Source organism: Chiloscyllium punctatum, chromosome 32 (assembly GCF_047496795.1).
Source record: "Chiloscyllium punctatum isolate Juve2018m chromosome 32, sChiPun1.3, whole genome shotgun sequence".
NCBI lineage: Eukaryota > Metazoa > Chordata > Chondrichthyes > Orectolobiformes > Hemiscylliidae > Chiloscyllium > Chiloscyllium punctatum.
Window position 1 is genome coordinate 8,870,538 of NC_092770.1, and position 15,378 is coordinate 8,885,915.

Consider the following 15,378-nt stretch of genomic DNA (forward strand, 5'->3'; position numbering starts at 1 on the left):
ACTAGGGTAATAATGAAGGCATATGGGATGCTTGACTTCATCAGTCATACAATGAATATAAGAGCAGAGTGGTCATTTGGAACGGTACAGAACTTTGGTTACACTGTAGCTGGAGTATCTGTACAGTTCTGGTCACCATATTATTGGAAGGATATGATTGGAGGGGGTGCAGAGCAGATTCACCAGGATGTTGCCTGGGAATGAGCATTTTTTTTTGAGTGGGAGCAGCGGCCGAGGAAAAACGAACCCGGGAGACTACAGCTAAGGTAAGACAGTTTGTTTCAAAATTACTTACCTGTAGCGGGCAGCGGTGTTTTTTTTCTCTCTCTTCACAAAAAGAGCGGGAGCAGCAGAGGAAGTGACGGCAAACAGAGGGGCAGCCGGGAAGGAGAACGGTGAGTATAAATACTCACCCTTTAATCACCAACGGTCATTTGAGTGGGAGCAGCGGCCGAGGAAAAACGAACCCGGGAGACTACAGCTAAGGTAAGACAGTTTCTTTCAAAATTACTTACCTGTAGCGGGCAGCGGAAGTGAGGTTGGAGCGCATAGCTGGGCGGGAAGGCAAGTGATTAGTATTTGAGTGGGTGTGTTCTAGACCCCAGGTCCTACTTTCGTAGGGCCTCCCTCCCACCCTCCTCCTCTAACCTAACTTTAAAGTCCACAGGTTATTGGCTCAGTGTTCTTGTTTTTGGAGACAGTGTACAGTCATGGCAGCGCAGGCGGTGGAATGTTCCTCCTGCAGGATGTTTGAGGTAGGGGTGACCACCGATACTCCTGCCGACTTCGTGTGCAGGAAATGCAGTCAGATCCTGATCCTCACTGAACGAGTTAGGGAACTGGAACTGGAGCTGGATGAGCTGAGGATTATTCGAGAGGCTGAGAGGGTGATCGATAGAAGCTACAGGGACATAGTTACGCCGGAGAACAGAGGTAGCTGGGTAACAGTTAGAGGTGGGAAGGGGAAGAAGCAGGCAGTGCAGGGATCCCCTGTGGTCGTTCCCCTAAAAAATAAGTATACAGCTTTGGAAACTGTTGGGGGGGACAGCCTTGCAGGTGTAAGCTGCAGTGAAGGGGTCTGTGGCTCTGAGATTCAGAAGGGAAAGGGGGAGAAGAGGAGAGCGCTAGTTATAGGGGACTCTCTAGTTAGAGGGACGGACAGGCGGTTCTGTGGACATGGGCGAGACTCTCGGATGGTTTGTTGCCTCCCGGGTGCTAGGGTCCGAGACATCTCGGACCGTGTCTTCAGAATCCTTAAGGGGGTGGGTGTGCAGCCAGAAGTCGTGGTACACATTGGCACTAACGACATAGGTAGGAAGAGGGGTGGGGAGGTCATTCAAGAGCTCAAGGAGTTAGGCTGGAAGCTAAAAGCTAGGACAGACAGAGTCGTCATCTCTGGGTTGTTGCCGGTGCCACGTGACAGAGAGGCAAAGAATAGGGAGAGAGTGCAGTTGAACACGTGGCTGCAAGGATGGTGTAGGAGGGAGGGCTTCAGATATTTGGACAATTGGACTGCATTCTGGGGAAGGTGGGACCTGTATAAACAGGACTGGTTGCACCTGAACCAGAAGGGCACCAATATCCTGGGGGGTAGGTTTGCTAGCACTCTTCGGTGGGGTTTAAACTAATTTGGCAGGGGGATGGGATCCGGACTTGTAGTCCAGCAAGTAAGCTAGGATGTCCAAGACTGTAGGGAGGCTGTGGAGAAGGTAGCACTGACAGGGACTACTTGCGGACACAGAGATGGGCTCAAGTGCGTATACTTCAATGCAAGGAGTATCAGAAATAAGGTGGGTGAACTTAGGGCGTGGATCGGTACCTGGGACTACGATGTTGTGGCCATCACGGAAACATGGATAGATGAGGGACAGGAATGGCTGTTGGAGGTTCCTGGTTACAGATGTTTCAGTAAGATTAGGGAGGGTGGTAAAAAAGGAGGGGGGGTGGCATTGCTAATTAGAAATGGTATAACGGCTGCAGAAAGGAAGTTTGAGGGGGATCTGCCTCTGGAGGTAGTATGGGCTGAAGTCAGAAATAGGAAAGGTGCAGTCACCTTGTTGGGTGTTTATTATAGGCCCCCCAATAGCAGCAGAGATGTGGAGAAACAGATTGGGAAACAGATTTTGGAAAGGTGCAGAAGCCACAGGGTCGTAGTCATGGGCGACTTCAACTTCCCAAATATTGATTGGAAGCTCTTTAGATCAAGTAGATTGGATGGGGCGGTGTTTGTGCAGTGTGTCCAGGAAGCTTTTCTAACGCAGTATGTAGATTGTCCAACCAGAGGGGAGGCCATATTGGATTTGGTACTCGGTAATGAACCGGGACAAGTGGTGGGCTTGTTAGTGGGTGAACATTTTGGTGATGGTGACCACAATTCTGTGACTTTCACCTTGGTTATGGAGAGAGATAGGTGCGCACAACAAGGAAGTTTTTACAATTGGGGGAAGGGAAATTACGATGCTGTAAGACAGAATTTGAGGAGCATACGTTGGGAGCATAGGCTGTCAGGGAAGGATGTGGTGGAAATGTGGAACTTTTTCAAGGAGCAGATACGACGTGTCTTTGATATGTATGTACCGATCAGGCAGGAAAGAAATGGTCGTGTGAGGGAGCCTTGGTTGACGAGGGAGGTTGAATGTCTAGTAAAGAGGAAGAAGGAGGCTTACATAAGGTTGAGGAAACAAGGTTCAGACAGAGCAGTGGAGGGATACAGGATAGCCAGAAGGGACCTGAAGAAAGGGATTAGGAGAGCTAAGAGAGGGCATGAAAAATCCTTGGCGGATAGGATCAAGGATAACCCCAAGGCATTCTATGCGTATGTGAGAAACCTGAGAATGACGAGAACGAGGGTAGGTCCGATCAAGGACAGTGGTGGGAGACTGTGTATTGAGTCGGAAGAGATAGGAGAGGTCTTGAACAAGTACTTCTCTTCAGTATTTACGAACGAGAGGGACCGTATTGTTGAAGAGGAGAGTGTGAAACGGACTGATAAGCTAGAAGAGATACCTGTTAGGAAGGAAGATGTGTTGGACATTTTGAACAACTTGAGGATAGACAAGTCCCCCGGGCCTGACGGGATATATCCTAGGATTATGTGGGAAGCAAGAGAGGAAATTGCAGTACCGTTGGCAATGATCTTCTCGTCTTCACTGGCAACGGGGGTGGTACCAGGGGGCTGGAGAGTAGCGAATGTTGTGCCCCTGTTCAAAAAAGGAAATAAGGATAACCCCGGGAATTACAGGCCAGTTAGTCTTACTTCTGTGGTAGGCAAAGTAATGGAAAGGGTACTGAGGGATAGGATTTACGAGTATCTGGAAAGACACTGCTTGATTAGGGACAGCCAGCACGGATTTGTGAAGGGTAGGTCTTGCCTTACAAGTCTTATTGAATTCTTCGAGGAGGTGACCAAGCATGTGGATGAGGGTAGAGCAGTGGATGTAGTGTACATGGATTTTAGTAAGGCATTTGATAAGGTTCCCCATGGTAGGCTTATGCGGAAAGTCAGGAGGCATGGGATAGAGGGAAATTTGGCCAATTGGATAGAAAACTGGCTAACCGGTCGAAGTCAGAGAGTGGTGGTAGATGGTAAATATTCAGCATGGAGTCCAGTTACAAGTGGAGTTCCGCAGGGATCAGTTCTGGGTCCTCTGCTGTTTGTAATTTTTATTAATGACTTAGATGAGGGAGTCGAAGGGTGGGTCAGTAAATTTGCAGATGATACAAAGATAGGTGGAGTTGTGGACAGTGAGGAGGGCTGTTGTCGGCTGCAGAGGGACTTAGATATGATGCAGAGCTGGGCTGAGGAGTGGCAGATGGAGTTCAACCCTGCCAAGTGTGAGGTTGTCCATTTTGGAAGAACAAATAAGAATGCGGAATACAGGGTTAATGGTAGGGTTCTTGGTCAGGTGGAGGAACAGAGGGATCTTGGGGTCTATGTACATAGATCTTTGAAGGTTGCCACTCAGGTGGATAGAGTTTGTAAGAAGGCCTATGGAGTATTATCGTTCATTAGCAGAGGGATTGAATTCAAGAGTCGTGAAGTGATGTTGCAGCTGTACAGGACTTTGGTTAGGCCACAGTTGGAGTACTGTGTGCAGTTCTGGTCGCCTCACTTTAGGAAAGATGTGGAAGCTTTGGAGAGGGTGCAGAGAAGATTTACCAGGATGTTGCCTGGAATGGAGAGTAGGTCGTACGAGGATAGGTTGAGAGTTCTCGGCCTTTTCTCGTTGGAACGGCGAAGGATGAGGGGTGACTTGATAGAGGTTTATAAGATGATCAGAGGAATAGATAGAGTAGACAGTCAGAAACTTTTTCCCCGGGTACAACAGAGTGTTACAAGGGGACATAAATTTAAGGTGAAGGGTGGAAGGTATTGGGGAGATGTCAGGGGTGGGTTCTTTACCCAGAGAGTGGTGGGGGCATGGAATGCGCTGCCCGAGGGAGTGGTAGAGTCAGAATCATTGGTGACCTTTAAGCGGCATTTGGATAGGTACATGGATGGGTGCTTAATCTAGGATAGAAGTTCGGCACAACATCGTGGGCCGAAGGGCCCGTTCTGTGCTGTATTGTTCTATGTTCTATGTTCTATTTTAGCCAGGAAGAGAGGTTGGATAAAATTTGACATTATTTTCGGAGCAGAGGTTGACGGGGGAGTATAATGTTATGAGGGACATGGACAAGGTGAATAGAAAGCAGCTGTCCCCCTTAGTTGCAGGGTGAATAACAAGGGGGTATGATTGTAAAATTAAAAGCAGGAGGTTTAGAGGGGTTTTCAAGAAACCTAGAGAGTGGTAGGGGTCTGGAATGCATTGCTTGGGAAAGTAGATGAGATGAGAAACCTCACAAAATTTAAAAGGTACGTGGATGAGTGCTTGGAGTGTCGTAACACCAGAGCACTTTATGATCCTACTTTGGATTCCAATCTTGAAAACAAATCCACCAGACCAGCTTTGCTACTTTTATATCCTGATAAACATAAATATATAAACCTTGAAAACAAATGTAGAAGTCACTGTTAGTATTTAAAAAAAAACTCAGGAAATTAGTTTCAGATAAATATCAAGTTTTGTTTCTATAAGGTTGATTTTCTTGAAGAAGATAAATAACTTTTTATGTGCTTGGATATTCACAGCGCTTTACATGTTCAGCTACAACAACGACACTGGCAGCATATTAACTGAATGCAGAGAGTTTCAAACTGTGGTCCACAGATCCTAATCATGTCATCCGATTGCTACTCGTGGTTATTTTTATGTTTTCTGTTTGTTGACTCATTGGCACAGTGGTTCTGGTGCTTCATATTAATGCAATGATTTTTAGTTATATCTACACATCAGAAAGTTATTTCATACTTTATTTCCAAGTATGCATACCCATTGGAGTTTGGAAATGAGTCTTATTGAAACATAGAAAATCCTAAGGGGATATAAAGTGTGAATCCTGCAAGGATGTATCTTGTTCTGGAGAGCTTAGAAGTAGGAGACAGATTTTAAAAATTGCAGGTGGTCCATTTAAGACAGAGTCAAGGAGAATTCTTTTTCTCTCAGACGATTGTTAGTCTGTGGAAGTAGATTAAGTATTTTTAACTTGGAAGTAGACAGGTTCTTGACTGATAGGGGAATCAAAGGATACAGTGAATAGTCAAGAAAGTAGAAACCACAATCAAATCATCTGTGATTTAATCAAATGGTGATGCAGGCTGAAGGAGATGAACGGTTTATTTCTGCTCCACATGTGTATGCTTGTATGTTTATTTACAGAAGGTCCCTCACACAGGGAGGTTGTAAGCCGGTGAATTAAGCTAATGCTATTGTATTGACTTTTTCAGGCATGCTGACTGAAGATGTTGCAATCTTTGGAAATAGCTGGATGTCACAGACTCCTTCTGATGCCCCTTGTGCATCTGTTTTGCTTGACTTCCACAGTCCATGTCGAGGCAAAGGAGCAATGATTAATGTTAGTGTCTGCTAAATTACTGTATTGGTGACAATTTGCTAGATTTACAAAATTATGATTCAAATATAATTACATAAATGTAAAATGTTTGTTTATGTAGCCATTATCATTTTGACACAGCTCAAAACATTTCTGCAAGCTTTTGTAATATAGCGACTGCAAATAAACATGGCAATTACTATGTCTCAATGATGTACTTCAAATATTTATGAGGTAAAAAAGATGGTTAACTAAAGTCTTACTGCTGTGGTATTGCCTGGCCAAGAACTATATTTTTGGATGCATAATATACTTACGAATAGATGGATATAATCTAATTTTAACTTCTCATCCTTTGTATTGCTGACAATGGATATGTTTTGTTGAAACTTTTCATTTTAAACTCATCAGGGCATTTCGCAAGAATGCACATTCATGGGAGATACCAACATTTATATTCCATGAGAGTACTGGTTATTTGGCAGTGGTTTCTGATTGGTAGAGGCATTGACATGGAAAATGCATTCAATAATGCTGATTGACAATTATCAGGCAGGTTTTGCTGAATTTTAAACAAACTGGTTAGCTCTGGTTGGACAGCCCATGAGAAATGAACCAGCATATGTTATCACCTATTTTAGTGAGTTAAAACAGGTATAGCATGTATACATATTCTTCCTGTTTGCCAAGACCAGAGCTCTGTATATTAATGTATACAGCTACCAATACATACATACATAAGGTGGACTGACAATCCTAAATTGGTTGTCAATGTAATTTCTTGCATATTCAGGATTACCCATCAAATGCTGTCCAATTGAGGAGTCACATCTAATGTTAAACACTGTGTTGTGAGTTTTACAAGGATTGGCTGATTGATTACAGTCAACACTTTGCTTGTTGTGAAAAGCTGAAGAGCCATGCTATTTGATGCAGTCCGCCAGACTTTTGGATGTATTGCTTGCATACCTGGCATGACATCAGCATGTAGCCTGAGTAATTCATTCACAGTGCAAACTTGAAATTGAAATAGGACATGTCAAAGACAATGGTTGCTCAGATAAAATAATTTCTCAATGTATATTGGACAAACTTATGGAAGACCCTAAGGTCTTAATCCTAACATGTGCTCAGTTTGCCTCAGATTACTCTGAAAGGGCATCACAACATTCTGAGTAAGAAGCGAGGCTAGCTGTTTCACACTACTCTTATGCAGTAGCAACATGAATGGTGTTAGTCATTAACAAGATGTTGCCTCCAGCCCAAAAAGATATCCTGTTCTATTATACAAATGAATAATGTGATATATGAATTTCAGTGCTGGTATGTAGTCTATACACCCCAAAGTGCAGCAGATCATATCAAACAGCATATCCCTTCAACTGTCCACAATGAGCAAGGTACTGACTATACTCAACTAGCATGTGTTTCTAAAACTTGCAGCACAAGGTCTAGCATTAGATTTGATTTAGAAATTGGACAAAATTTTTGGATAATCTTGAATGGGTAAGGAAGTACTCTGACAGCAATTTAGCATTGTCAGTTGGGCCTGCAGTATGGTGCACTTTCACATCTTGAAATACAGTAATACATAGGGCCCTGTATCTGATTCAACTCAATAAAAATAAATGGCATCCATTCACTGGTGCATTCTCAGGGCAAAATCCTTATTCTTGAAAGTAAACCTCTATTTGTTTTAAAATTTAACAGAACTTGGCTTCTGTCAGCCATCGTTAATGAGTAGATTTTTCATGGTAATGCATTTACCTACCAGAGTGCACTTGCCAGACAATCAGCATATGAATGTTTGTTTTTCCCATGAAGTTGTATTCTGCAAACTGTCTCGATGAGTGCAAGAAAGTAACTTTGACAAAATGTGTTTATTCAGCAATACTCAAGTTCTCTATTTCCAAACTACTACTCTCATTTTTTTTGTCAATGGAACAAACCCTTTGAAGTGACACATAGGGAAAATAGTCTCTTGACTGTAAATATGATGTGGAAATGCCAGTTTTGGACTGGGGTGACAAAGTTAGAAGTTACATGATACCAGGTTATAGTCAAACAGGTTTATTTAAAATCACAAGCTTTCAGAACATTGCTCCTTTGTCAAGTGAAGTGACGAAGGAGCAGTGCTCCAAAAGCTTGTGATTGTACATATACTTGTTGGACTATAACCTGGTGTTGTGTGACTTCTGACTACTGTAAATATTTTATAGATTCAGACTCAAGAACCACAATGTTTGGCAAACAACTAAAATTGTTGAACCTTTAGTTCAGGACACCCTAAAAGAGACATTCAACACCAAATTAAGGACATACAGCCTGTTAAAGCATCTAATCAATGAATCAATTAATGATGAACTGGGCAGGTTATTTTTGGAACAAAAACAAAAGTTGCTGGAAGATCTCAGCAGGTCTGATAGCATCTGTGAGGAGAAATCAAAGTTAACGTTTTGGGTGCCGTGAGTCTTCCTCAGATCTCTCCGTTCTGAGGAAGGGTGACCGGACTCAAAGTGTTAACTTTGATTTCTCTGCTCAGATACTGCCAGACTTGCTGAAGTTTTCCAGCACTTCTGTTTTTGTTTCTGATTTGCAGCACTCACAGTTCCTTCAGGTTATTTTAAGCTTGGTTATGATTGGACTTTGTGATGTCGTTGAAACCAATCCCTCTTCAGTAACTTTCAGTGAGGCAGAGGGCTCTACATTGATGTCTTTATTTAGATGAACAGGCTGTGGATATAGCTTAAGGCCCTTTGGTGCTTGGGCTTCTTGGTTTGGACATGCACTGGTTGAATGACATCTGAGAGGAGAAAGTGAGTACTGCAGATGCTGGAGATCAGAGCTGAAAATGTGTTGCTGGAAAAGCACAGCAGGTCAGGCAGCATCCAAGGAGCAGGAGAATCGACATTTCGGGCATAAGCCCTTCTTCAAGAATGAGGAAAGTGTGTCCAGCAAAAAAGGTAGGGAGGAAGGACTTGGTGGAGGGGCGTTGGAAATGTGATAGGTGGAAGGAGGTCAAGGTGAGGGTGATAGGCTGGAGTGGGGTGGGGGCGGAGAGGTCAGGAAGAAGATTGCAGGTTAGGAAGGTGGTGCTGAGTTCGAGGGATTTGACTGAGACAAGGTGGGGGAGGGGAAATGAGGAAACTGGAGAAATCTGAGCTCATCCCTTGTGGTTGGAGGGTTCCCAGGTGGAAGATGAGGCGCTCTTCCTCCAACCGTCGTGTTGCCATGGTCTGGCGATGGAGGAGTCCAAGGATCTGTATGTCCTTGGTGGAGTGGGAGGGGGAGTTGAAGTTTTGAGCTATGGGGTGGTTGGGTTGGTTGGTCCGGGTGTCCCAGAGGTGTTCTCTGAAACGTTCTGCAAGTAGGCGGCCTGTCTCCCCAATATAGAGGAGGCCACATCAGGTGCAGCGGATGCAATAGATGATGTGTGTGGAGGTGCAGGTGAATTTGTGGCGGATATGGAAGGATCCCTTGGGGCCTTGGAGGGAAGTAAGGGGGGAGGTGTGGGCACAAGTTTTGCATTTCTTGCGGTTGCAGGGGAAGGTGCCAGGAGTGGAGGTTGGGTTGGTGGGGGGTGTGGACCTGACGAGGGAGTCACGGAGGGAGTGGTCTTTTTGGAACGCTGATAGGGAAATATGTCCCTGGTGGTGGGGTCCGTTCGGAGGTGGTGGAAATGACGGCGGATGATACGCTGTACATGGAGGTTGGTCAGGTGGTAGGTGAGGACCAGTGGGGTTCTGTCCTGGTGGCGGTTGGAGGGGTGGGGCTCAAGGGTGGAGGAGCGGGAAGTGGAAGAGATGCGGTGGAGGGCATCGTCGACCATGTCTGGGGGGAAATTGCGGTCCTTGAAGAAGGAGGCCAGCTGGGTTGTACGGTTTTGGAAGTGGTCCTCCTGGGAGCAGATGCGGCAGAGACAAAGGAATTGGGAATATGGGATGTCGTTTTTACAGGGGGCACGGTGGGAGGAGGTGTAGTCTAGGTAGCTGTGGGAGTTGGTCGGTTTATAGTAAATGTCCGTGTTGATTCGGTCGCCCGAGATAGAAATGGAAAGGTCTAGGAAGGGGAGGGAGGAGTCTCAGACGGTCCAGGTGAATTTGAGGTTGGGGTGGAAGGTGTTGGTAAAGTGGATGAACTGTTCAACCTCCTCGTGGGAGCACGAGGCAGCGCCGATACAGTCATCAATGTAGCGGAGGAAAAGGTGGGGGATGGTGCCAGTTTATTGACACAGACTATGGTAATATTTGAGTTTATTTTCCAGATTATTTTCCCTCATAAATTATAAAATATCTTGACAAGAGTTTGAATGATTTTGAAAGATATTCATAAAATTATCTGTTTTTTTATTGAAAAGTTAATTGGTTTATCCAATTTGGTTTCATGAGAAGTTCTTTTGTCTGTACTTTTAAAAATTTACAAGCGAATGTAAATTGAAAATGCTACACAATTTTGGGCACCAATTATATATAAAAAAAGAATACAGGACATAGGATATAGATGTACTAGGATGGTATCAAGCACAGGAAGCTATGAGAAAATACAGATACTGTGGTTATATCTATGATAACAGGGAAGGCTAAGAAATATAGAAAATGTATGAGGCTACTGAGTCTTCTGAGCTTATTGTCACTGAAATAGATCGTGGCTGATCTTTTTCATCTCTCTTTGTTTGTTATGTTTTAATATATTCTTCTAAAACTGGACAATTGGACCTTGAAAATTCTAATTAACCCAGCAATCTCAGACTTTTGAGAAAGTTTGTTCTTGTTTTTCACTTTGTGTGAAAACGCCTGTTTGATTCCACTCCTAAATACTTTTATTTCAACTTGTGCAATCATCGGAAAGAAGAGTGCTGCTTGATAAGCACAGAAATAAATGTGGTGGTGGTCTACATATTATGCATATAGAAAATAGCTTATAAAATAAAATTCCGTTAATTTTAAGCAGATAAATTAAGTAAGGCAACAAGATTAGAAAGAATTTTAGTCACGGATGCTGACTTATTTTACGTTTTATCATCTTGAGTTGCATTCTGACATTCAAGTAAGTTTGTCAACCTATTCTTTAAGCTAAGTACTATGGAAATTATTGCTTAATGTATTAATTTTGTAGATTTGCTTTAGAAAGTAATGCTGAACTTTCATTCAGTGTTTATTTTTAAAATTTATTTTAGGATATCATTGCAAAGTGTGAAGTTCTAATGGGGTTTCCCTTCTTTACCTGTCGTGAATACGTTCAGCCTAATCCCTATATTGCCAGTTGTATCAATGATCTGTGCATGTAAGTATTAAATTCCCAACCCATTAGATGACTCTTTTCTCAGTAAACTATTAAAAATTGTACCTGTTCCATAAGAAAAAAAAAGTCTTATTAAAAACTAATTTGTTTGATTGACATAAAAAAAGTTATGGCAAATAAATGTATTATTCTGTGAAATAGGATGGATGACAGTGAAACACATTGTCGTGCAATTACAGAGTACGCCAGGGCATGCTCCCATGCAGGCTACCCTTTAATGGACTGGAGAGATGATTTTCCTACTTGTAGTAAGTTTTGTACTTGCTGTTATTAAACTTACTGTTTTGAAATATTAAGGTACACTAATACATTACCAGAAACCATTAAACAAAATACATATTCTGAATTATTTTGCAGAAGTATTTACTTAAGTTAATTTGTAAAGACTTGAATGTTAAGAGGAGAGCAGATTTTGCATACATTTTTAATATTATCTAGGTTATTGTAAATTTCTCAAGCATGACCATGGATCTGTTTAGCAATTAGATGATTTTGGTCAATCTGTATACTTGTTTGGTCCATACTTGTGAAGTCTTTGTTTTGGATGTCTAAAGCCAGCATTAGAACTTTTGAAATGTATAAATTAGGAGAGACTGCATCTTGAAAGTTCCTATCAGCAATGTAGTGATGAGCTGGATAGACTTGCCTCTAAAGTCCTTAGCAGCAGCTGTGAATGATTGTCACCATGTAGCCCACTCCACTTCCCCGACTGACTTACGCAAGGTAGATGGCTTCACATTAATATGTTCTCTTTGGTGAGGTGCCAATGAATTTGGCTTGAGGACAAACTTCTATCAGTTTTCTGGCTGCTCAGTTTGAACATGGCCAAATAATCCCAGAATGGATCTGAGAACAGACTGATACTAATATTTGGGTCTAATGATCATAGATAATGTTTTTCTTATAAAATATAAAATATATTGGGATAAAGTGATTTATTTTTCAGGGCATTCCTTTTTTATTCATTCATGGAGTGACGATGTCATTGGCTAGGCCAGTATTTATTGCCCATCTCTAATTGCCCAAAGGGCAGTTAAGAGTCAACCACTGTGGTGGGTCTGGCATTACGTATAGGCCAGACCAGATAAAGATGGCAGTTTCTCCATTTGATTATGATTTGTTTTGAAAGGTTAATGTGTTTCTTAACACCTTTAATGGTTACACCTCAATTTTCATCATTCAAAGCGTTCTGCCGTTTCAACAATATTATGGATCATCTCCACTCTAGATTTGGAGATCATCTTCTCCATTTGGATCTGAATAGAATGAACTTGATGCTCTCATAGCATAAACTATTGTTTTACATTTATAAAGATAGAACGTATATCATAAAGGGAGTGTTCCTTCATATCGAAAAGAGAAAAGCTGGAAAATCTGTGGATCATTTTAATGCCTCACATAGCTGGTAGGATGTTTTTGCAATACAGTAATCTGGATTGATGCAGGTTGAGCCACATTATAATATTTAGCAAGTTTATATTTTACATATTAAAACTGTATTGCATCAAAGGTTTTGAGATGATTTTGTGCTATATTTCAGCTGATCAGTGTGAAGATAGCTTTGTTCACCGTGACTGTATTAGTTGCTGCCCACCCACTTGCACATTTGAAAAGGAATGCTTGGGGAGTAGCCTGCACTGCCTAGATGGTTGTTACTGTCCAGATGGTAAGGCAATTTCATCACTTTGGTAAATATCCAGTGAAAGAAAAATGTCTGGATTTCTGGTTTTGGTGCACCATTCCCTAACTCAGATGCAAAGCTGTAGACATAGGAGAAGATACATCAAATGAGATGTGAGATGCAGGTTAGTGTGGATTCTTGGGCTGAAGGGCCTGTTTCCATACTGTAGGGAATCTAATTTAAACATTCGCGCACACACACACACGCACACTCTACCAAGCACATACACACACACACACATTCTCTCTCTCTCCCTCACACACACACAAAAACATACATAAGTCTAAAGGGTGAATTTGCATTTGCAGATACATTCTATATTTTTCAAAAAACATACAATCTACAGGCAGTTAGTCCATGTGACATTTCATAAATTCCTATTTTGCAAATAGAACCAGTCTGACTCGAGATCGGAATACAGACAGACTCTAACCTCATACCTTTAATGCATTGTCTGAGCTGAGATGTCACCTTTTTTTAATAAAACCTTAAGTTATCTTGGGAATGTGTCTTGGAAGAAGTTCTGGGATTTACATATTAATGAATCAATGCCTGCAACCCATTCTAAAAGATGAAAGACTTAACAGCAATCTAGGTGTGTTCAATATATCGTATCGGTTGCATGACACTATGACCTTTTGCTATAAATTCTGTGCCTTATGATCCTGGCCCACGAGCCACATCATGAAGGAGCAGTGCTTCCAAATAATCTTGTTGGACTATAAACTGGTGTTGTGTGATTTTTGACTTTGTCCACCCCAGTCCAACATGGCATTTCATATCATGGTTATAATTATTTGTCCTCATATTATGTCTCTTCACATTCAAACATCTTTAACTCAGTTGTAAAAATGTGTGTTGGTGAAGATTTACAGTAGGATAGAGTTTGCACTCAGTAAGATCACCTACAGTGTGGAAACAGGTCATTTGGCTCTAAAAGGCCACACCGACCCTCAACCCATCCCCCTACATTTATCCCACCTAATGCACCTAACCCAATAGACAATTTAGCATGGTTTGCATATCTTTAGATTGTGGGAAGAAACTAGAGCATACCAACATGCTTGTTTTCTCTATGCAATTCTGCCAAAATTGGTGTGACCAACGCAAATGTTACAGAATTTCAAGTTATTCGAGTTTTTGTTATCTAGACAAATGTACCATCAAAAGTAGGCACTGCCCCAAATCAGTTCATGAGCTGAGATGGAGAATTACCATTGGGAATTTTTGCTAATGGTGATAATTTGCAGGTTCTCAAGGAGGCTCCAAAGGTCAGCTGGAACTTTTGTCTACAAAGTCACAAAGATGAAAGTTTTCAAAGTTTTTGATTTTATTTGACTCAAAGTGGTTAAGAAATTGACTACCGTTCCCAAATATAGCTAGAGAATTGTTCTTCACATTTTTAAAAGCTACTTATTTGACACTATGATTAAAAATGCTTATTTTTGTGATGACCATATTTTTAGGGAGAAAGTAGGACTGCAGGTGCCGGAGATCAGTCAAAAAGTATGGTGGTGGAAAAGCACAACCATTCAGGCAGCATCTAAAGAGCAGGAGAGTCGACATTTTGAGCACAAGTTCTTCATCAGGAATGTGATGAAGGGCTTATGCTTAAAACATTGACTCTCCTGCTCCTCGGATGCTGCCTGACTGGCTGTGCTTTTCCAGCACCACATATATTTTTAGTTCTATCAATCAAACTCCAACTAGTTATTACTGTTAAATATATCAAGGTATATTTAAAGGCATATTTAAATGAAGTTGCTTAAAAACACAGTCCAATTGTGTTGGTTCATAGCATATCTTCCATATGACAACATACAAATAAACCTGAGGAATCACCAGAGTAAACAATAACCCTTTGCCAGTTGTAGTCACTGGAGAATCAAAACCCCAGATCATTTTCCCTTCCAAATACTAATGGACCTGGAGTGAATTATAAGTAGTTTAGGTTTGCTTGAATTTTCTACCATTTCCAGTTAGAAATGATTGTCACTGCCCAAATAAAAGTACTCAACATCTACCGGTCAGGAGAAAGCATTGTTAGAACTAGCTAACCTTTCAACTATGGCCTTGTTACAAGGAGTACAGTACCAGCATTGAAAGTCAGAATATATTTCATTACAGTATTAAATTTAATGTAATGTAAAACACAATTGTAAAATGATTTATGCAAATAATGACAGCTGTTATATCTGAGGAGGAATAAAAGTGTGGCTGAAAAGTGCGGGCATGCAGATTTTCCAATAGTGTCACTCTGCTGACTGACAAAGAAGATGAAACATGAATTATTTTGTGTATACATTTCTCAAATTTTGTTAGGACTTGTCATGGAGAATGGAACCTGCATATCTGTGTCGACCTGCCCATGCATATACCATGGTACAGTCTATCCAATCGGATCTCACTTGCAAGAGGGCTGCAATATGTGGTACGTTTCTGTATAGAAGACTATCTTACTG

General features: G+C 41.7%; 1 protein-coding gene across 1 annotated transcript in view; it reads left to right on the forward strand.

Annotated features, from left to right (window-relative positions):
• The window catches only part of otogl (otogelin-like), a 229,066-nt gene that overhangs the window by 31,606 nt on the left and 182,082 nt on the right, over window positions 1-15,378 (forward strand). The window contains exons 10-14 of the mRNA XM_072551603.1: window positions 5,828-5,955; window positions 11,111-11,217; window positions 11,377-11,483; window positions 12,776-12,901; window positions 15,239-15,347. Coding sequence (XP_072407704.1) covers window positions 5,828-5,955; window positions 11,111-11,217; window positions 11,377-11,483; window positions 12,776-12,901; window positions 15,239-15,347 — 577 coding nt within the window. The remainder of the gene's footprint in view (window positions 1-5,827; window positions 5,956-11,110; window positions 11,218-11,376; window positions 11,484-12,775; window positions 12,902-15,238; window positions 15,348-15,378) is intronic.